The 23,934-nt window shown below is 45.4% G+C and overlaps 1 protein-coding gene across 5 annotated transcripts in view; it reads right to left on the reverse strand.

The window, feature by feature from the left end:
- Positions 1-17,821: 17,821 nt before the first annotated feature.
- daam2 (dishevelled associated activator of morphogenesis 2) overlaps positions 17,822-23,934 on the reverse strand; it is a 247,030-nt gene continuing 240,917 nt past the window's right edge. For all 5 annotated transcript variants that reach the window (XM_014126175.2, XM_014126170.2, XM_014126174.2 and 2 more), the window contains 2 exons: positions 20,863-21,033; positions 17,822-19,637 (listed from right to left, as the gene is read on the reverse strand). In XM_014126175.2, coding sequence (XP_013981650.1) covers positions 19,425-19,637; positions 20,863-21,033 — 384 coding nt within the window. In that variant the 3' untranslated portion in view covers positions 17,822-19,424. The remainder of the gene's footprint in view (positions 19,638-20,862; positions 21,034-23,934) is intronic.

The raw sequence follows: 23,934 nt of genomic DNA on the forward strand, positions 1-23,934 counted from the left end.
TTAAGGGGGGGGTTAGAAGGATTACTTTATCCTATCCCAGGTATTCCTTGAAGAGGTGGGGTTTCAGGTGTCTCCGGAAGGTGGTGATTGACTCCGCTGTCCTGGCGTCGTGAGGGAGCTTGTTCCACCATTGGGGTGCCAGAGCAGCGAACAGTTTTGACTGGGCTGAGCGGGAACTGTGCTTCCTCAGAGGTAGGGAGGCGAGCAGGCCAGAGGTGGATGAACGGAGTGCCCTTGTTTGGGTGTAGGGCCTGATCAGAGCCTGAAGGTACGGAGGTGCCGTTCCCCTCACAGCTCCGTAGGCAAGCACCATGGTCTTGTAGCGGATGCGAGCTTCGACTGGAAGCCAGTGGAGAGAGCGGAGGAGCGGGGTGACGTGAGAGAACTTGGGAAGGTTGAACACCAGACGGGCTGCGGCGTTCTGGATGAGTTGTAGGGGTTTAATGGCACAGGCAGGGAGCCCAGCCAACAGCGAGTTGCAGTAATCCAGACGGGAGATGACAAGTGCCTGGATTAGGACCTGCGCCGCTTCTTGTGTGAGGCAGGGTCGTACTCTGCGAATGTTGTAGAGCATGAACCTACAGGATCGGGTCACCGCCTTGATGTTGGTGGAGAACGACAGGGTGTTGTCCAGGGTCACGCCAAGGCTCTTGGCACTCTGGGAGGAGGACACAAGGGAGTTGTCAACCGTGATGGCGAGATCATGGAACGGGCAGTCCTTCCCCGGGAGGAAGAGCAGCTCCGTCTTGCCGAGGTTCAGCTTGAGGTGGTGATCCGTCATCCACACTGATATGTCTGCCAGACATGCAGAGATGCGATTCGCCACCTGGTTGTCAGAAGGGGGAAAGGAGAAGATTAATTGTGTGTCATCTGCATAGCAATGATATGAGAGACCATGTGAGGATATGACAGAGCCAAGTGACTTGGTGTATAGCGAGAATAGGAGTGGGCCAAGAACAGAGCCCTGGGGGACACCAGTGGTGAGAGCACGTGGTGCGGAGACAGATTCTCGCCACGCCACCTGGTAGGAGCGACCTGTCAGGTAGGACGCAATCCAAGCGTGGGCGGCGTCGGAGATGCCCAGCTCGGAGAGGGTGGAGAGGAGGATCTGATGGTTCACGGTATCAAAGGCAGCAGATAGGTCTAGAAGGATGAGAGCAGAGGAGAGAGAGTTAGCTTTAGCAGTGCGGAGAGCCTCAGTTGAGCAGTCTCAGTTGAATGCCCAGTCTTGAAACCTGACTGATTAGGATCAAGAAGGTCATTCTGAGAGAGATAGCAAGAGAGCTGGCCAAGGACGGCGCGTTCAAGAGTTTGAGAGAAAGGAAAGAAGGGATACTGGTCTGTAGTTGTTGACATCGGAGGGATCGAGTGTAGGTTTTTCAGAAGGGGTGCAACTCTCGCTCTCTTGAAGACGGAAGGGACGTAGCCAGCGGTCAAGGATGAGTTGATGAGCGAGGTGAGGTAGGGGAGAAGGTCTCCGGAAATGGTCTGGAGAAGAGAGGAGGGGATAGGGTCAAGTGGGCAGGTTGTTGGGCGGCCGGCCGTCACAAGACGCGAGATTTCATCTGGAGAGAGAGGGGAGAAAGAGGTCAAAGCACAGGGTAGGGCAGTGTGAGCAGGACCAGCAGTGTCGTTTGACTTAGCAAACGAGGATCGGATGTCGTCAACCTTCTTTTCAAAATGGTTGACGAAGTCATCCGCAGAGAGGGAGGAGGGGGGAGGGGAGGAGGATTCAGGAGGGAGGAGAAGGTAGCAAAGAGCTTCCTAGGGTTAGAGGCAGATGCTTGGAGTTTAGAGTGGTAGAAAGTGGCTTTAGCAGCAGAGACAGAAGAGGAAAATGTAGAGAGGAGGGAGTGAAAGGATGCCAGGTCCGCAGGGAGGCGAGTTTTCCTCCATTTCCGCTCGGCTGCCCGGAGCCCTGTTCTGTGAGCTCGCAGTGAGTCGTCGAGCCACGGAGCAGGAGGGGAGGACCGAGCCGGCCTGGAGGATAGGGGACAGAGGAAATCAAAGGATGCAGAAAGGGAGGAGAGGATGGTTGAGGAGGCAGAATCAGGAGATAGGTTGGAGAAGGTTTGAGCAGAGGGAAGAGATGATAGGATGGAAGAGGAGAGAGCAGCGGGAGAGAGAGAGCGAAGGTTGGGACGGCGCAATACCATCCGAGTAGGGGCAGAGTGAGAAGTGTTGGATGAGAGCAAGAGGGAAAAGGATACAAGGTAGTGGTCGGAGATTTGGAGGGGAGTTGCAATGAGATTAGTGGAAGAACAGCATCTAGTAAAGATGAGGTCAAGCGTATTGCCTGCCTTGTGAGTAGGGGGGGAAGGTGAGAGGGTGAGGTCAAAAGAGGAGAGGAGTGGAAAGAAGGAGGCAGAGAGGAATGAGTGAAAGGTAGACGTGGGGAGGTTAAAGTCACCCAGAACTGTGAGAGGTGAGCCATCCTCAGGAAAGGAACTTATCAAGGCGTCAAGCTCATTGATGAACTCTCCAAGGGAACCTGGAGGGCGATAAATGATAAGGATGTTAACCTTGAAAGGGCTGGTAACTGTGACAGCATGGAATTCAAATGAGGAGATAGACAGATGGGTCAGGGGAGAAAGAGAGAATGTCCACTTGGGAGAGATGAGGATTCCAGTGCCACCACCCCGCTGGCTCGATGCTCTAGGGGTATGCGAGAACACGTAGTCAGACGAGGAGAGAGCAGTAGGAGTAGCGGTGTTATCTGTGGTAATCCATGTTTCCGTCAGCGCCAGGAAGTCTAGGGACTGGAGGGTAGCATAGGCTGAGATGAACTCAGCCTTGTTGGCCGCAGACCGGCAGTTCGAGGCTGCCGGAGACCTGGAACTCCACGTGGGTCGTGCGCGCTGGGACCACCAGGTTAGAGTGGCAGCGGCCACGCGGTGTGGAGCGTTTGTATGGCCTGTGCAGAGGAGAGAGAACAGGGATAGACAGACACATAGTAGACAAGCTACAGAAGAGGCTACGCTAATGCAAATGAGATTGGAATGACAAGTGGACTACACGTCTCGAATGTTCAGGAAGTTAAGCTTACGTTGCAATAATCTTATTGACTAAAATGATACAGTACTGCTGGCTGGTGGAGTAGGCTAGCTAGCAGTGGCTGCGTTGTTGACTTTGAACGTGTAGCTGGCTAGGTAACCCCGGTAGTTTCAGTACTACACCTTGTCATGATACAAAGCAACTTTGTAGCTAGCTAGCTAACATAACACTAATCAAGACGTTCCTTGTAGTGTATTTCGTTTCAACAATGCTGCTCGTCGGCAATAGTTGGCTGGGTTAGGAAAAATGGCGTCGCGGGGGACGGAAATAGCTGGCTAGCTAACCTCGATGGCTGGCTAGCTAACAATTATCAAGCTATGACAAAGACAACTAAGTAGCTAGCTAGGTAACACTGCACTAGTCAAATCGTTCCGTTGTAAAGTATTAGTATCTACAGCGCTGCTAGTCGGTAACGGTTGGCTAGCTGGCAGTGGGTTAATGATGACTAGGTGTGTTGAGTAAGTCTGGCGCCGCGTCGTGGCTGGCTAGCTCACCTCGATAATACTCAAACTCAAACTACACAATTATCTTAGATACAGAGACAGCAAAGACAACTATGTAGCTGGCTAACTAACACTAACACCACACTAATCAAGTCGTTACGTTGTAATGTAATAGTTTCTGCGGTGCTGCTAGTCGGTAGAAGTTGGCTAGCTAGCAGTGTTGACTACGTTAGGAGGACGAAGATAGCTAGCCTCGATAATTACTCAGTTACTCTAAACTACACAATTATCTTTGATACAAAGACGGCTATGTAGCTAGCTAAGAAGAATTGCTCAGATCAAACGAATCAAGCCGTTGTAATGTAGTGAAGTGTCATCATACAACCAACAGTTTGTGAACCACTGGGCTAGATATTAATAAAAACAAACAATAAGGCATTTATTGCTCTCATCCTTCTAGACCTATCTGCTGCCTTTGATACTGTGAACCATCAGATCCTCCTCTCCACCCTCTCCGAATTGGGCATCTCCGGCGCGGCCCACGCTTGGATTGCGTCCTACCTGACAGGTCGCTCCTACCAGGTGGCGTGGCGAGAATCTGTCTCCGCACCATGCGCTCTCACCACTGGTGTCCCCCAGGGCTCTGTTCTAGGCCCTCTCCTATTCTCGCTATACACTTGGCTCTGTCATATCCTCACATGGTCTCTCCTATCATTGCTATGCAGACGACACACAATTAATCTTCTCCTTTCCCCCCTTCTGATAACCAGGCGGCGAATCGCATCTCTGCATGTCTGTCAGACATATCAGTGTGGATGACGGATCACCAGCTCAAGCTGAACCTCGGCAAGACGGAGCTGTTCTTCCTCCCGGGGAAGGACTGCCCGTTCCATGATCTCGCCATCACGGTTGACAACTCCCTTGTGTCCTCCTCCCAGAGTGCTAAGAACCTTGGCGTGATCCTGGACAACACCCTGTCGTTCTCCACTAACATCAAGGCGGTGACCCGATCCTGTAGGTTCATGCTCTACAACATTCGCAGAGTACGACCCTGCCTCACACAGGAAGCGGCGCAGGTCCTAATCCAGGCACTTGTCATCTCCCGTCTGGATTACTGCAACTCGCTGTTGGCTGGGCTCCCTGCCTGTGCCATTAAACCCCTACAACTCATCCAGAACGCCGCAGCCCGTCTGGTGTTCAACCTTCCCAAGTTCTCTCACGTCACCCCGCTCCTCCGCTCTCTCCACTGGCTTCCAGTTGAAGCTCGCATCCGCTACAAGACCATGGTGATTGCCTACGGAGCTGTGAAGGGAACGGCACCTCCATACCTTCAGGCTCTGATCAGGCCCTACACCCAAACAAGGGCACTGCGTTCATCCACCTCTGGCCTGCTGGCCCCCCTACCTCTGAGGAAGCACAGTTCCCGCTCAGCCCAGTCAAAACTGTTCGCTGCTCTGGCACCCCAATGGTGGAACAAGCTCCCTCACGACGCCAGGACAGCGGAGTCAATCACCACCTTCCGGAGACACCTGAAACCCCACCTCTTTAAGGAATACCTAGGATAGGATAAAGTAATCCTTCTAACCACCCCCCCCTTAAAAGATTTAGATGCACTATTGTAAAGTGGTTGTTCCACTGGATATCATAAGGTGAATGCACCAATTTGTAAGTCGCTCTGGATAAGAGCGTCTGCTAAATGACTTAAATGTCAAATGTAAATGCATTTATAGTGTTCATAATTTATTAATCAATAAACCATTTACTAGTCATTAAAGTTTTTGCAGGCCCTAATCTAAATACTTTATAATTATTGAGTGACCAGTTCAATTTCTCACAAAAAGGGCATGCCATTGGTAGACCTTCCAGCAGTGCCTTTGTCTCAAAATCACCTAGAACATCTATGTTAAAAGAATGAGGAAATATATATTTTTTAATATTTTTTATTTTATATACAGTGCATTCGGAAAGTATTCAGACCCTTTGACTTTTTCCACATTGTTATTTTACAGCCTTATTCTAAAATTGATTAATTTTCCCCCTCATCAATCTACACACATTGACAAAGGGAAAACAGGTTTTTAGACATTTTTGCAAATGTATACATTTTTTAAAACAAATTCATACATTTTTGCAAATGTATACATTTTTTAAAAACAAATTCCTTATTTACATGCATATTCAGACCCTTTCCTATCGGACTCAAAATGGCGATCCGGTGCATCCTGTTTCCATTGATCATCCTTGATGATCCTACAAATTGATTTGAGTCCACCTGTGGTAAATTCAATTGACTGGACATGATTTGGAAAGTCACAAACCTGTCTATATAAGGTCCCACAGTTGACAGTGCATGTCAGAGCAAAAACCAAGCCATGAGGTCAAAGGAATTGTTCGTAGAGCGCCGAGACAGGATTGTGTTGAAGCACAGATCTGGGGAAGGGTACCAACAAATTTCTGCAGCATTGAAGGTCCCCAAGAAAACAGTGGGCGCAATCATTCTTAAATGGGAGAAGTTTAGAACCACCAAGACTCTTCCTAGAGCTGGTTGCCCGGCCAAACACAGCAATCAGGGGAGAAGGGCCTTGGTCAGGGAGGCATCCTCCGAAACACGACCCTGCCAACCACAGCTAATGAAGTCACTGAAACCCTTAGAGTTGCAGTCTGTTTTGGAATGGGTGGCCAGTAATAAACTGGTCCTGAACATCTCTAAAACTAAGAGCATTGTATTTGGTACAAATCAATCCTTAACTTCTAGACCTCAGCTGAATCTGGTAATGAATGGTGTGGCTGTTGAAAAAGTTGAGGAGACTAAATTACTTGGCTGTTACCTTAGATTGTAAACTGTCACGGTCAAAACATCTAGATTCAATGGTTATAAAGATGGGGAGAGAATGTCCGTAATAAAGAGATGCTCTGCTTTTTTGATACCATACTCCTAAATGCAAGTTCTGCAGGCTCTAGTTTTGTCAAATCTTGATTATTGTCCAGTCGTGTGGTCCAGTGCTGCAAGGAAATACCTAGTTAAACTGCAGCTGGCCCAGAACAGAGCGGCACGTTTTGTTCTTCATTGTAATCAGAGGGCTGATACACTGCTTCAAAAAATAAAGGGAACACTTAAACAACACAATGTAACTCCAAGTCAATCACACTTCTGTGAAACCAAACTGTCCACTTAGGAAGCAACACTGATTGACAATAAATTTCACATGCTGTTGTGCAAATGGAATAGACAACAGGTGGAAATTATAGGCAATTAGCAAGACACCCCCAATAAAGGAGTGGTTCTGCAGGTGGGGACCACAGACCACTTCTCAGTTCCTATGCTTCCTGGCTGATGTTTTGGTCACTTTTGAATGCTGACGGTGCTTTCACTCTAGTGGTAGCATGAGACGGAGTCTACAACCCACACAAGTGGCTCAGGTAGTGCAGCTCATCCAGGATGGCACATCAATGCAAGCTGTGGCAAGAAGGTTTGCTGTGTCTGTCAGCGTAGTGTCCAGAGCATGGAGGCGCTACCAGGAGACAGGCCAGTACATCGGGAGACGTGGAGGAGGCCGTAGGAGGGCAACAACCCAGCAGCAGGACCGCTACCTCCTCCTTTGTGCAAGGAGGAGCAGGAGGAGCACTGCCAGAGCCCTGCAAAATGACCTCCAGCAGGCCACAAATGTGCATGTGTCTGCTCAAACGGTCAGAAACAGACTCCATGAGGGTGGTATGAGGGCCCGACGTCCACAGGTGGGGGTTGTGCTTACAGCCCAACACCGTGCAGGACGTTTGGCATTTGCCAGAGAACACCAAGATTGGCAAATTCGCCACTGGCGCCCTGTGCTCATCACAGATGAAAACAGGTTCACACTGACCACGTGACAGACGTGACAGAGTCTGGAGACGCTGTGGAGAACATTCTGCTGCCTGCAACATCCTCCAGTATGACCGGTTTGGCGGTGGGTCAGTCATGGTGTGGGGTGGCATTTCTTTGGGGGGCCGCACAGCCCTCCATGTGCTCGCCAGAGGTAGCCTGACTGCCATTAGATACCGAGATGAGATCCTCAGACCCCTTGTGAGACCATATGCTGGTGCGGTTGGCCCTGGGTTCCTCCTAATGCAAGACAATGCTAGACCTCATGTGGCTGGAGTGTGTCAGCAGTTCCTGCAAGAGGAAGGCATTGATGCTATGGACTGGCCCGCCCGTTCCCCAGACCTGAATCCAATTGAGCACATCTGGGACATCATGTCTTGCTCCATCCACCAACGCCACATTGCACCACAGACTGTCCAGGAGTTGGCGGATGCTTTAGTCCAGGTCTGGGAGGAGATCCCTCAGGAGACCATCCGCCACCTCATCAGGAGCATGCCCAGGCGTTGTAGGGAGGTCATACAGGCACGTGGAGGCCACACACACTACTGAGCCTCATTTTGACTTGTTTTAAGGACATTACATCAAAGTTGGATCAGCCTGTAGTGTGGTTTTCCACTTTAATTTTGAGTGTGACTCCAAATCCAGACATCCATGGGTTGATAAATTGGATTTCCATTGATTATTTTTGTGTGATTTTGTTGTCAGCACATTCAACTATGTAAAGAAAAAATATTTAATAAGATGATTTATTTCATTCAGATCTAGGATGTGTTGTTTAAGTGTTACCTTTATTTTTTTGAGCAGTGTATAAATACTATGCATGCTGGTCTCTCTTGGCTAAAAGTTGAGGAGAGAATGACTGCATCACTTCTTTTCATAAGAAACAATGTGATGGAAATCCCAACAGTCAACTATACAGCTCTGACACACACCTTACCCCACCAGACATGCCACCAGGGGTCCCCAAATCCAGAACAAACTCAAGAAAGCATACAGTATTATATAGATCAGTTATTGCATGGAACTTTCTCATATTGCTCAAAAAAAAGCAGCACCTCATGGCACAACGACTCTCCCTTATGTGACCTAGATAGTTTGTATATGCATTGATATGTAGGCTACATGTATGTACCTTTAATTTTTTTTTATGTAGTTCTGTTCTTGTCTATTGATGGTCTGTATTATGTCATGCTTTGTGTGGACCACAGGAACAGTAGCTGCTGCTTTTGCAACAGCTAATGGGGACCCTAATGAAATACAACAACAAAAAACAAGCTGCACTGCTTCTTGACACAGCTCGCTTAACCCAGAAGCCAGCCGCACCAATGTGTCGGTGGAAACACCGTCCAGCTGGGGACTTACTGAAGGTCAGCTTGCAGGTGCCCGGCCCGCCACAAGTAGTCGCTAGAGAGCAATGGGACAAGGAAATCCCAGCCGGCCAAACCCTCCCCTAACCCGGACAACGCTGGGCCAATTGTGCACCGCCTCACGGGTCTCCCGTTCACGGCCGGCTATGACACAGCTTGGGATCGAACCCGGGGCTGTAGTGATCCCTCAAGCACTGTGATTCAGTGCCTTAGACCGCTGTGCCACTCAGGAGGGTATTATGGATTTATTATTGACCCTTAATATAAAGCGATATGGGGACGTTCCCACTGTCTACAGTGTGCAATGCCCATTCTGTGACCACACTTGTAGAGTGCCTTCTCCCACCAGTAGAGGGCAGTATTTAACTTTGGTAGCCTTGTTTTTCTTGTGGTATCATGTGATGTAAGTTGTTAGACCACAGGATAATTCGTATCAGCTTGTGTTCAAGGTAAACTCAGTGAAATGAAGTTGACATGAGCAGCACTGCAGATATTGAGATCTCACACAGTCACACACAGTATCTGCACATGAGAATGGGTTCGCGTGGTAGCCAGGGTACCAAAAAGAGGAATTGAGCCTCGCACTTTAGTGCTCTTTGTTGTTGAGGAAATTGACCCACTCTGCCGGTTACTTTCTGCATCTACGTCATATCGCTGAGTCTACCTTTAAATGGTTGGTCAGCATTAGCATGAAAGATATTAATGAAATACACAAAGTGCAAGGGACAACAGTTTCTTGCAACCCTACAAAATGACAAGGTGAGCAAAGATTTTAAGTCGGAAACTATCCAACATACACAGAACCACAGTATAATTATTTATATTTTTTATTATAACATTTTGTTATGCTGCGTATACATACAAAATATAGCAAACTAAGTAAGGCAAATAAATAGGGGTACAATTTACAGGAAAATGGAACATCCCTCAACTCTTTTTTTACCTTATTTTAAACAACAAGAACGGTGTACATTTTTATTTTTAGAACTGTCCATTTTTCGGTGGAGCGTTTTGTCAAATCAACCATAAAAATACTGACTCCGTACAATTATACAACCTCTTAAAATCGTGTGCAACTTTTCTCAAGCAATACAAATGTGTAACATTTTGCAGGCATGTTGCAGGCATTAAAATGAAAGGAAAAGTCAAAAGATCACACTGTGTGCACCCCTCTTTGGGCATGTGGGCCTACGCCAAGTGCATAATCAGACAGAAATGTGGTGGTGAAATAACATTCTAGGCACGCCACAAGATGCAAAGCAAGTGATGTAGACAAGAAAAGTGGGGACCTAAAACTCGATGCACTCTTGCTAAACTGGAGCATCCCCACTAGGGATACCCATGCTTGCCTACTAACACATATGTCGTAAGTCCTGCCCTCTCAATCTCTAATTATACCAGAGTACCCAACTTCACTTGCGTTTTTTCTTTCTCCATCTAACGGGGGTTATCCCCACAGAATCACCACCGCTGCACCCTTTCACCTGGGGGCTCAAATAGGTAGCCCGCATTGGTGTCTGAATGGAAATTTCCCATAATAAAAGTGCATTCAGCAACAAGCTACATTTTCTCAAATGTTATCCTCCAACTCCGCACTGCCAGTCAATGGCCAAAATAACATATACAGTGGGGGAAAAAAGTATTTGATCCCCTGCTGATTTTGTACGTTTGCCCACTGACAAAGAAAGGATCCGTCTATAATTTTAATGGTAGGTTTATTTGAACAGTGAGAGACAGAATAACAACAAAAATATCCAGAGAAACGCATGTCAAAAATGTTATAAATTGATTTGCATTTTAATGAGGGAAATAAGTATTTGACCCCCTCTCAATCAGAAAGATTTCTGGCTCCCAGGTGTCTTTTATACAGGTAACGAGCTGAGATTAGGAGCACACTCTTAAAGGGAGTGCTCCTAATCTCAGTTTGTTACCTGTAAAAAAGACACCTGTCCACAGAAGCAATCAATCAATCAGATTCCAAACTCTCCACCATGGCCAAGACCAAAGAGCTCTCCAAGGATGTCAGGGACAAGATTGTAGACCTACACAAGGCTGGAATGGGCTACAAGACCATCGCCAAGCAGCTTGGTGAGAAGGTGACAACATTTGATGCGATTTATTCGCAAATGGAAGAAACACAAAAGAACTGTCAATATCCCTCGGCCTGGGGCTCCATGCAAGATCTCACCTCGTGGAGTTGCAATGATCATGAGAACGGTGAGGAATCAGCCCAGAACTACACGGCAGGATCTTGTCAATGATCTCAAGGCAGCTGGGACCATAGTCACCAAGAAAACAATTGGTAACACACTACACCGTGAAGGACTGAAATCCTGCAGCGCCCGCAAGGTCCCCTTGCTCAAGAATTCATATACATGCCCGTCTGAAGTTTGCCAATGAACATCTGAATGATTCAGAGGACAACTGGTGAAAGTGTTGTGGTCAGACGAGACCAAAATGGAGCTCTTTGGCATCAACTCAACTCGCCGTGTTTGGAGGAGGAGGAATGGTGCCTATGACCCCAAGAACATCATCTCCACCGTCAAACATGGAGTTGGAAACATTATGCTTTGGGTGTGTTTTTCTGCTAAGGGGACAGGACAACTTCACCGCATCAAAGAGACGATGGACGGGGCCATGTACCGTCAAATCTTGGGTGAGAACCTCCTTCCCTCAGCCAGGGCATTGAAAATGGGTTGTGGATGGGTATTGCAGCATGACAATAACCCAAAACACATGGCCAAGGCAACAAAGGAGTGGCTCAAGAAGAAGCACATTAAGGTCCTGGAGTGGCCTAGCCAGTCTCCAGACCTTAATCCCATAAAAAATCTGTGGAGGGAGCTGAAGGTTGGAGTTGCCTCAACCTTAATGACTTGGAGAAGATCTGCAAAGAGGAGTGGGACAAAATCCTTCCTGAGATGTGTGTAAACCTGATGGCAAACTACAAGAAACATCTGACCTCTGTGATTGCCAACAAGGGTTTTGCCACCAAGTACTAGGTCATGTTTTGCAGAGGGGTCAAATACTTATTTCCCTCATTAAAATGCAAATCATTTAAAACATTTTTCTCTGGATTTTTGTTATTCTCTCTCACTGTTCAAATAAACCTACCATTAAAATTATAGACTGATCATTTCTTTGTCAGTGGGCAAACGTATAAAATCAGCAGGGGATCAAATACTTTTTTCCCCCACTGTACCTATACCAAATATGTAACAATACAAACACATAATAATACTGTAGATTTTTTAAAATACCCCTCAGTACTGTAAGTACACTATATATTAAAAAAAGTATGTGGACACCCCTTCAAATTAGTGGATTCGGCTATTTCAGCCACACCTGTTGCTGACAGGTATATAAAATCGAGCACACAGCCATGCAATCTCCATAGACAAACACTAGCAGTGGGATGGCCTTACTGAGGAGCTCAGTGACCGTCATATGATGCCACCTTTCCAACAAGCCAGTTAGTAAAATTTCTGCCCTGCTAGAGCTGCCCCAGTTAACTGTAAGTGCTGTTATTTTGAAGTGGAAACATCTAGGAGCAACAATGGCTCAGCCGCGAAGTGGTACACAACATGAGCTCACAAAACGGGACCGCCGAGTGCTGATGCACGTAAACATGATCTGTCCACGGTTGCAACACTCACTACAGAGTTCCAGACTGCCTCTGGAAGCAACGTCAGCACAATAACTGTTTGTTGGGAGCTTTATGAACATGAAATGGGTTTCCATGGCCGAGCAGCCGCACAAAAGCCTAAGATCACCATGGGCAATGCCAAGCGTCAGCTGGAGTAGTGAAAAGCTTGACGCCATTGGACTCTGGAGCAGTGGAAACGCATTCTCTGGAGTGATGAATCACGCTTCAACATCTGGCAGTCCGATGGACGAATCTGGGTTTGACGGATGGCAGGAGAATGCTACCTGCCCCAATGCATAGTGCCAACTGTAAAGTTTGATGGAGACGGAATGATGGTCTGGGGCTGTTTTTCATGGTTCGGGCTAGGCCCCTTAGTTCCAGTGAAGGGAAATCTTAACGCTATAGCATGCAATGACATTCTAAACGATTCTGTGCTTCCAACTTTGTGGCAACAGTTTGGAGAAGGCCCTTTCCTGTTTCAGCTTGACAATGCCCCCGTGGAAGAACTTGACTGGCCTGCACAGAGCCCTGACCTCAACACCATTTTAACACCTTTGGGATGAATTGGGACGCTGACTGCAAGCCAGGCCTAATCGGACAACATCAGTGCCGACCTCACTAAAGCTCTTGTGGCTGAATGGAAGCAAGTCCCCACAGCAATGTTCCAAAATCTAGTGGAAAGACTTCCCAGAAGAGTGGAGGCTGTTTATGCAGAAAAGGGGGGACTAACTCCATGTTAATGCCCATGATTTTGGAGTGAGATGTTCGACAAGCAGGTGTCCACATACTTGTGGTCATATGGTGTATAAGAATAATTTAAGCTTTGATTTAACAGTTAAAAAAAAAAAACGAATGTTGTACAATGAACTGTGTTACCAGTAGCAACTGCTAAATCGCTCGCCTAAGAATGAAAATAAATAAAAAGCCAAAAGAATGGAAAATAGAATAGCTCTAAATGCCCAACTATACAGTGATGTTGAGGAAATTATGTTGTCAAAATGTTCGATTTTTCCCCTCCGTTGGGTCTTAATATATTTTCCTAATGGGTGCAACACTACAAAGTTTGAGTGGGTTTTCTTTTTGGTTCGACAATTAACGTCTGTGGAGTGGGATGAATGCTAACTGACTCAAGATCCTTTCTTCACCCTCTCCAAAAAAGACGTGACGCAGAAATGTTTTTTTTCGGGACCTCACGGTGTGATAGCTCCGATGATTGATTATTGATAGATTAAAGCTTTTGTTATTCCCTTGGATGTATAGAGGAGGGTCCCCAGAGGGATTTCAGCACACAGATGGAAGGGCAAACCTCATGGTTAGATTACTAAATCCTTGGAAACTCCAGTTTCCCGTATGAAACAAAATTAATTACATAACTGACATACTATACATAACGATTGAGTCCCAAATGGCACCTTTTCCTTTTATAGTGCACTACCTTTGACCAGCGCATTATGGGCCCTGGTCAAAAGTAGTGCACTATAAAGGGAATAGGGTGCCTTTTGGGTTGAAAATAATACATGGGTGATGTAGTACTTTTAAGCACCATCGCGCAAAACACAAGGTCAACCCATAACACACACATTATGGGAATAGTGGGTGGGTAGACATGGTTCTCAGCCATCCAAAACCCCAAGACAGGTGCTTATTTCTATCCAATCTTAGCACACTTCCAACCTATCCACTTTGTTTCTCAGTTCCATATTAATAACCATAGACATTTCAGGAAAAAACACCGGTGGCAGGAAAGGAACACATCCAAAATAGATCGAGGCACTTAAAGGTGAACAAAAATGAAAAGATGGAAAAGAGGAGGAATCGTGGTAGTGATGAGGATGGGAGGGCCCATGTTTTTTAATGTACTGTATAAGAACCTTGGCATAACCCTGGACAACACCCTGTCGTTCTCTGCAAACATCAAAGCAGTGACTCGCTCATGCAGGTTCATGTTCTACAACATCCGTAGAGTACGACCCTACCTCACACAGGAAGCGGCACAGGTCCAAATCTAGGCACTTGTCATCTCCCGTCTGGACTACTTCAACTCGCTGTTGGCTGGGCTCCCCGCTTGTGCCATCAAACCCCTGCAACTTATCCAGAATGCTGTGGCCTGTTCAACCGTCCCAAGTTCTCCCATGCCACCCTGCTCCTACGCACACTCCACTGGCTTCCAGTCGAAGCTTGCGTCGACTACAAGACCATGATATTTGCCTACAGAACAACAAGAGGAACTGCCCCTCCCTACCTTCAGGCTATGCTCAAACCCTACACCCCAACCCGAGCACTACATTCTGCCACTTCTGGTTTCTTGGCCGTCCAAGCTATTCTCTGTCCTGGCACCCCAATGGTGGAACCAGCTTCCCATTGGGGTGCTGTGGGATTATTTATGTTGCTCCGTACAAGGGCATTTGCTAAATGATTAAAATGTCAAATGTTTACTCTGCATAAAAATTACTACTGCCACCAGACAGTGACTTGACTTGTATCAATTCACTCTGTTTGGGATGTGTGCCACATAAACAGTGTCCCCATTGGAAATACCCAACATCACTTCAAAGTGTTTTACAAGATTGTCTTCCAGAGAGTTAAGTTCTGTTAGCTGGTTACGCCTTCAATACAGGCAATCGTCACAGTCTAGTTTAAGATACATGTGGGACTTGAAACATGTGGGACTGTCATAAAATTGGTTTTCTCAATCACAAAACCCTCTTTCTCATTGTTCCCATGGTATTTATTACATCAGTGATGCCATTAGATCGAGATTGATGATTCTGCTTCATTTTGAGATCAGTGTGATTGTTGGTTCTACCTCCGGATACCCGTTTGAGTTGTATCTGCTTCGGAATAGCAACATGGGTTGTTAATTCATCCCCCTTTGCCTCATAAAAAGCTATTGGGAATTTCCAGGGTTGTGTTCATTAGGGCACACTAAGCAAAACCTTTAGGAGAGGAAAGCGAAAATGGGTGTTTTTCATTGGACAGGTACAACCAGCTAGTACCTCCCTGTTTCACTCTGCTTCACAGCGTTTTCTTCCATTTCGTGCATACTGAACACAACCCACTGTCCAGTCTTTAAAGCTTAGATAGTGCAGTATTGAGCCACATGTTAATATACTACATGAAGCGGCACGCCATTTACTCCTCTATTAGAATGACAGACCTGCCTTTCTCCCCTCAGTCCCTGGGTGTAGAAGAAACATGTCTTGAACACTGCCATCCTCCATTCACCAGGGAGGGTTAAACACGCACGAAGAGATTAGCACAGAATGTGTCCAATTTTCAATTTACCCTTAATACCCTTAAAAGCCAATCCTCTTACTGCACTGTTGGGCCCCTCACATATGGACACATACTGTATAACTATCACCATAGAACAACACAGATGTAATCAACTAAGAATAACCATAATATTGCCTAGCTTTTCTAGCACTGGACCACAGGTGGCTGGTGGCACCTTAATTAGGGAGGATGGGCTCATATAATGGCTGGAACGAAATAGAATCAAACACGTGTTTGATACTATTCCATTCCAGCCATTATTACTACCCATCTGCCGCTCACCGGCCTCCTGTGCAATGAATGGTAAATTATTGAAAAGTGCCTTATCTTCATTTAACTTCATGAGATTCGATGTCTAATTCGACACGAGTTCAATGGATGTGGAAAAGTGGTGACCTGTGCTACGCGGCCTCAGCATGAAGAGAGCCAGTGTTGTGACATGGATGACGGATGGTGGCCATGTTTGTTTTTGTGTTCGGGCCTGCTCCACTCTGATCCCAAGCATGGTTTCATGGGGTTCCCAGGCTTTTGCCCTCCAGGAATCTGCTCCAATGTCTCCCTAAGGATATATGCTTTAATTTTAGTGGAAAGGAATTTTCTTTTGACTGGGTTTGTGTGTGTGAATGAGTAGGGTGAGGTTAAGTATGTGTCAGGCACTGCTCACGTGACTGTATTTTTGTGTATTTTCAATGTAATATGTGTGGGTGTTTTTGAGTATGTCTGCCCCTTCATTTGACAGTCCAGACCACAGTATGGTTTAGTTACCCCCTTGGACTCATCTCCCTAACCACTATGCCTGGGAGCCAATCCCCCATGGCAAAGAGAAGTCATGACCCCCAGGAATGGAGCTCTCACCTTGGGGAGAGGACCTCTATTGCTCCCCTCTAACCTCCCTCCTTCACAGCAGAAGCCCAAACTCTCAGACAAACATATACAGACCAACCCCAGGACTGCCAAAAGATCCAAACGTCCACATACATGCAGCCTTTGTCCTGCCTACTGCTAAAGTATTAGAAATTTGTATGAGAAAATAATAGGAATAAATGAAAACTGAAACAAATAAAATACCCAAGTGGGCTGCACTATGTGAACTGTGTGGCCTTGTTCTTCCATGGAGTTGTCAGAAGAATGACCCCTTAAGCCAAAAGATACATGGGGACCTGGGGAATAAGTGATGAAGGACAAAGGGAGGAAGTCTTTCCAGGCTAAAAACACAGGTGTCGCCGCTCGTCTGTTTTGCCTGTTGTCAGTCCTATAGTCAGTTGCGCATCATATTTTCTTTTACACGCAACACTTGCTAGCTACCAATCTGCTTTGAGACCACTCCAATACATCGTTCACCATTTTAAGTGCTGTGTACATTCATCCTCACATTACAATTACACCGAGACCCCACTGGATGGGATGGTCGCAAATCACAAAGTCAAAAGAGAAGAGAAAAAGGATGTCCCTTCAATTATACGTATTATTGTTATTATTTAATCGTGACCCCCAAATCTTAGTACCAGTAACCACCATTTTGACCAGAATGGAGTTAGCTGCTTGTGGTATAACCAACCTAGCACATTATTATTATTAGAGTATAAAAGTGACAATGCATTGCGTTAGCACCATTGGAATACGTACCAATTTATCAATGTGTTAGGAAACATAGATGATACTTGACAGGGGACGTTTGCTTCTAAATATATAAACGGCTTCCTAATTGCAGTACTTTTTGTATATATATATATATATATATATATATATATATATATATATATATATATATACAGTACCAGTCAAAAGTTTGGACACACCTACTCATTCAAGGGTTTTTCTTTATTTTGACTATTTTCTACATTGTAGAATAATAGCGAAGACATCAAAACCATGAAATAACAAATGTGGAATCATGTAACCAAAATATATTTTAGATTCTTCAAAGTAGACACCCTTTGCCTTGATGACAGCATTGCAGACTCGTGGCATTCTCTCAACCAGCTTCATGAGGTAGTCACCTGGAATGCATTTCAATTAACAGGTGTGCCTTGTTAAAAGTTAATTTGTGGAATTTCTTTCCTTCTTAATGCGTTTGAGCCAATCAGTTGTGTTGTGACAAACACTGTATATACTGTTTTTCTGTTGCTTTGGCACAGGGTACTGCCGAAACAATCATTCTATTCTTCAAATTGTTGAAGACAAATTAATAGTAAAAGGTGAACTTGGGGCATGGGTACTCTCCCACGTATTTGTACTGGGAAGTGTTTTGCTCTCGCTCTGTGAAATTCCGTCTGGGAGTGAGTCCTCGGAAATGCCACATGGTAGAGGCACTTGGGAAGAGAGTGTTCCCAAAGCAGCCGATGTGGCCACAGTCTCCTGAGCAGAAGTCCCCATTGTGTCACCTCAACATCCTACTCCCAACTCCTGCATGGGCCTACACCAGCAGCAAAGCATCTGCTGCAATAATGTTGGCAGTTATGGATTTTTGGGAAGTACTCATTGTGTCTTTACATTCAATACTTGAAGAAGTAAAGCTACTACCAACTAGTATAAGCACCACCAGAGTAAGAGACAGTGGGAGAGGAGGCTCCACAGAAAACCACTCCCCTCTGCTGGGCTCAATGAGTCATTACACCAAATAGCAAAAACTCACAGAGCGATGCAACACAACATGGAACAAATAGAATCAACATAGTTGGGTTCTGTGGTTGCCATGGCACCATAAGGTCGGCTAGGCAGAGAGCTCCTGTATATTTTGTAAATAGTTGTCATTAATTGCTTTAATAGCATTTTTCCCTACAAACTTTGGGTTTTATGAATGAACTATTAGCTTATTATTATAGTCTGAATCCAGCATGTTTTAAAGGCTGAAATTGGCGGTTGTTTTTTGTCTAGCTAGAAAACTAATGTTAGCTTGCTAGTATGGAATGTTTTGTATTGATTTGATTATGCCTACTTTCCAGATGTTGAGGATTGAGAGAAGCCAGAATACAGAGGTGCAAAGAGATGACAGATGACCATGACTGGCTAATCCTGAATTACTATTGTGGTGTACTTTCTGGCGCCTTGTGACTGCCAAGTGGGTGCTGCATTTTGGTATTAGTGAAGAGTAGTTGGCTAGCTAGTCCAGTGGCTATTAGGGAACTCTAACTTCATCTGATTGAGTCCGACTACCAGACGGCGGATTGCGAGACACCGTGATGACAACGTGCTGCATGCTGCTTGCCTGCTGCTTCCTCTCCTCTTTGACCACCCCTTCCCTCCGCTGACCACCTCAATCATGCCATGAATTTTCTCATTATGTTTATTTTATATTTATTGTTTGTTTTTGTTGTTGCTTTACAACGCTTTGAGATTCCTTTATGTAATGAAGAGCGATATAAAATTATTATTATTAGAGTATGTGTGTGTGTGAGTGGAAGAGCACGGTGAGAAAGAGGGGGATAGACAAAGAGAGACATGGAGCACAGTTCTGGAGAGATGTGGTCAAAAGGGGATGGAGAGGTGGTCTAAAGGGGAAAGGGAGTCATGTCACAGTGGTCTGTCTGTCTAAGTGTCTGTAGTCCACTTCTGAAGATGGGGTCAGGTGTCTTGGTGGAGTTTTGAAGAAGAGTAATTCTTGTCAACTAAAAGTCTATTTTCCTTCCGATGGGTTGTGTGGCTGCTATATCAAAACGGCAATCCGACACCCACAATCGTACCCTCTGACCCTTAACCTCTAGAGTTCACCGGTGAGGAAAACAGTGTCAACATTGTTTGTTGTTTCCCTTTCACCTATGACTCCTGGGGGCCAGGGGTCATTAATAGTTGACCTTGGTGACCGGTCTTTCACGGCCACCCCCTTCCACTAGCTGGTTGACCGAACGCTTGCGGTTGCGCTTGAGTTTGGACAGGTCCTTGTCGAAGACCTCGCCGGAGCGCAACGCCGACACCAGGTCGTCAAACTCGCCCCCCACCTCGTCCGTGGCGCCACCCTTCTTGGCCCGCCGTTCACGCTCTCGCTGCTCCTTCAGCTATAGGGGAGAGATATAAGGGGGGGAGAGAGACACATAGTTATAGACAGACAGAACATTGAACAGAAGTGCTGATAGGAAAACAAAACAGAGAAACAGACAGCCATATGACACACACAGACCAATAAAACACAGACAAAACCAGATGTGCCATCTTAAAAACATGCTCCGGGACTTTGGTGACTAAGAAAGGATTTTTAAACCTCCCACTTTGGGCTAGATGTTTCAATGTGTAGTTCATACATGTATAATCCATGAGCATACTTACTGTCTTACTTCAATTAGCCACAAAATCCTTAGTTTGAAAGCGACTGTTTTCTTAAAGCTGTGCCATGCCATTTTCCCTATATTTCCCTCCACATGAGCCAGCCCCCTAGCCATTTGAGTTCTAGCCAATGAGCTTCGGTCCCTTGCATTTGAGTGACAGCTAGCAAGAGCCCGCCCAGCGTTATCCAATGAGGTTGCAGGGCGGGCCCAATGGCACAGTGGACACCGCAAAGAAACAGCGTGAGAGAGAGCAATGAGGTGGTGCACATATCTGCACATATGTGACGTAGATCACCACTTTTTTTAAATGTATTTTTTATTTAACCTTTATTTAACTAGTGCTACTTTCAGAACAACTGGCTAAAGAGTATATAAAAGTATATAAAATAATCTCTTTAACAAATGCAGAACAGAGTACAGACTTTAAGGTTACTACATAAACATCACTACATAAACATGATGTGGTTTTCTCAGGCTGCAAGGTTGTTCTGTGTCTATAAGCATGAGTGCAGGGGGATGGATGTCTGGAGGTCTGTCTTGTTCCCAGACTTTTCCAGTTCTCCAAGCAACATTCCCATGACTGTTGTCATGAATATTCTCCAGGTCCTTCCTTTTGTGTGTGTGTCTCACTATAGCCTAAATACATGCTCTCCTCATAATGCTACATTTGCAAGTCCTGCCTGGTGTCTCTGTGTGTGTCTCTCTCTCTCTGTGTGTGTGTCTCTCTCTGTGTGTGTGTGTGTCTCTCTCTCTGTGTGTGTGTGTGTCTCTCTCTCTGTGTGTGTGTGTGTCTCTCTCTCTGTGTGTGTGTGTGTCTCTCTCTCTGTGTGTGTGTGTGTCTCTCTCTGTGTGTGTGTGTGTCTCTCTCTCTGTGTGTGTCTCTCACTCACTCACTCACTCACTCACTCACTCACTCACTCACTCACTCACTCACTCACGCACTCACGCACTCACTCACCATGGCCTCCATGCGTGCTCTCCTTTCCTCCTCCTGCTTGCGGCGCTGCATGTTCTCCAGGTCCTGCCTGGCTTCGTCAAACGACACCAGGAATGTGTCGAAGATCCCAAAGAACTCATCGGGCTGCATGCGATCCTGCTCCTCCCCAAAGTGCTTCAGCGACTTGGTGAACTGCACAAGGAGAGAGAGGGAGGGATGGGGAATGTTGGAATTACACATCTCACCCTAATGAAGGTCTAGTGACGGAAATGTAAATGTTGGCAGCATCTGAATCACCAGTGTGCAGTGTGTTTTTTCCTCTATACACCTGTTAGTACTACATGTGTGTGAGTTTAACCTTTCTGGGAAGGGGGTTCCGCTACCTGCCCTACAGCCAGTGAAATTGCAGGGCGCCAAATTCAAACAACAGAAATCTCAAAATTAAAATTCCTCAAACATACAGGTATTAAACACCATTTTAAAGATAAACTTCTCGTTAATCCAACCACAGTGTTCGATTTCAAAAAGGCTTTACGGTGAAAGTACACCATGCGATTATGTTAGGTCAGCGCCTAGCCACAAAAAACCATACAGACATTTTCCAACCAAGGAGAGGTGTCACAAAAGTCAGAAACAGCATTAAAATGAGTCACTTACCTTTGATGATCTTCATCTGATGGCACTCCCAGGTCTCCATGTTAGACAATAAATGTTTGTTTTGTTCGATAAAGTTAATCTTCATGTCCAAATACCTCCTTTTTGTTTGCACGTTTAGTCCAGTAATCCAAATGCACAAACTGCGGGCACAAAGTCTAGACGAAAAGTCAAAAAAGATCCATTTGAGTTCGTAGAAACATGTCAAACGATGTTTCTAATCAATCCTTAGGGTGTTTTTTTCATAAATATTCAATAATGTTTCAACCGGACAATACTGTTTTCATTAGAAAGGAAAGGGAACGGAGCTCACGCGTGAATAAACTAAAGGCTTTCACCTGGGCCATCTGCTTAGAGTGCTCTTATTCGCTCCCCTTTCACAATAGAAGCCTAAAACAACTTCTAAAGACCGTTGACATCTAGTGGAAGCCTTAGGAAGTGCAATCTGACCCCACAGACACTGGATATTCGAAAGGCATTACACATCTCAAAAATAAGCCCAAATGAAGTTTGAAATGGTAATAATTAGCATACATAACATAATTAGCAATGGTAGTTGGTATCGGCCAATTCTTAAGAGCTGGATCGTTCGGAAATAAATGGTATTGATACACCTCTACCATGGACCGTGGAATTTCCCACAAATCCCAATTGAGGCAAACAATTGTAGGAAGTAAATTTGTAAAAAAAGAAATTCCTCTAAACCTCAATAGAGGGATTTATAGCCAGCCTGATTCCTCTACACATAATGTCTCATGGACAGACTAGGTAAACATAAATGGTACCATAGATCTGTCATGACGGGATGCGTGAAATAATGAGCAGCAATAGTTTTGGTGCTCTGGACAAATCACGATTTTGGACTTGTTAGCATCTTTCAGATTTCGGAATGGGGACGGGACATTTGGCCCATATACTTGCTCGTAACGTTCCAGTCCCGATCCTCGTTCTATCTCTTCTCTTAACACGAGATTAACCGAGATTACTCTACACCTACACAGAGTGCTTTATAGCAAGCCTGCTTCCTCTAAACCTAGCACGACTTGGTGATTGGGAGGCCTCAAGCAGGGGCCAGTCTGAGGCCCCTCACTACACACACACACATTCCCACACATGCATCCACAAACAGCAAGCGTCCCACCCCTGGTACACCCTATCAACAACAGGTGAAATATCAAGAGCGCCAAATTTGAAAACAATTAACCTCTCTAGGCTAGGCGGGATGAATTCGTCCCACCTACGTAACAGCCACTGCTATCCTGTGGCGCGATTTTCAAAACCTTAAAAATCCTATTACTTCAATTTCTCAAACATATGACTATTTTACAGCCATTTAAAGATAAGACTCTCGTTAATCTAACCACACTGTCCGATTTCAAAAAGGCTTTACAACGAAAGCAAAACATTAGATTATGTCAGCAGAGTACCAAGCCAGAAATAATCAGACACCCATTTTTCAAGCCAGCATATAATGTCACCAAAACCCAGAAGACAGCTAAATGCAGCACTCACCTTTGATGATCTTCATCAGATGACAACCCTAGGACATTATGTTATACAATACATGCATGTTTTGTTCAATCAAGTTCATATTTATATCAAAAACCAGCTTTTTACATTAGCATGTGACGTTCAGAACTAGCATACCCCCCGCAAACTTCCGGGGAATTCGCTAACATTTTACTAAATTACTCACGATAAACGTTCACAAAAAGCATAACAATTATTTTAAGAATTATAGATACAGACCTCCTCTATGCACTCGATATGTCCGATTTTAAAATAGCTTTTTGGTGAAAGCACATTTTGCAATATTCTAAGTACATAGCCCAGGCATCACGGGCTCGCTATTTAGACACCCGGCAAGTTTAGCACTCACCATAATCATATTTACTATTATAAACATTTCATTACCTTTTGTTGTCTTCGTCAGAATACACACCCAGGACAGCTACTTCAATAACAAATGTTGGTTTGGTCCAAAATAATCCATCGTTATATCCGAATAGCGGCGTTTTGTTCGATGCGTTCCAGACACTATCCGAAATAGTAAAGAAGTGTCACGCGCTTGGCGCAATTCGTGACAATAAAATTCTAAGTATTCCATTACCGTACTTGAAGCATGTCAACCGCTGTTTAAAATCAATTTTTACGACATTTTCTCGTAGAAAAGCGATAATATTCCGACAGGGAATCTCCTTTTCGGCAAACAGAGGAAAAAAATCCCAAAGGCGGGGCGGTCGGGGTCATGCGCATAAGCTAGTGTCTCTTGATCGGCCACTTGAGAAAGGCGATAATGTGTTTCAGCCTGGGGCTGGAATGACGACATTCTGTTTTTTCCCGGGCTCTGAGCGCCTATGGACGACGTGGGAAGTGTCACGTTAGAGCAGAGATCCTTAGTAAATGATAGAGATGGAAAAGAAGTTCAACAAATGGTCA

This window comes from Salmo salar, chromosome ssa11 (assembly GCF_905237065.1).
Source record: "Salmo salar chromosome ssa11, Ssal_v3.1, whole genome shotgun sequence".
NCBI classification, from domain to species: Eukaryota; Metazoa; Chordata; class Actinopteri; order Salmoniformes; family Salmonidae; genus Salmo; species Salmo salar.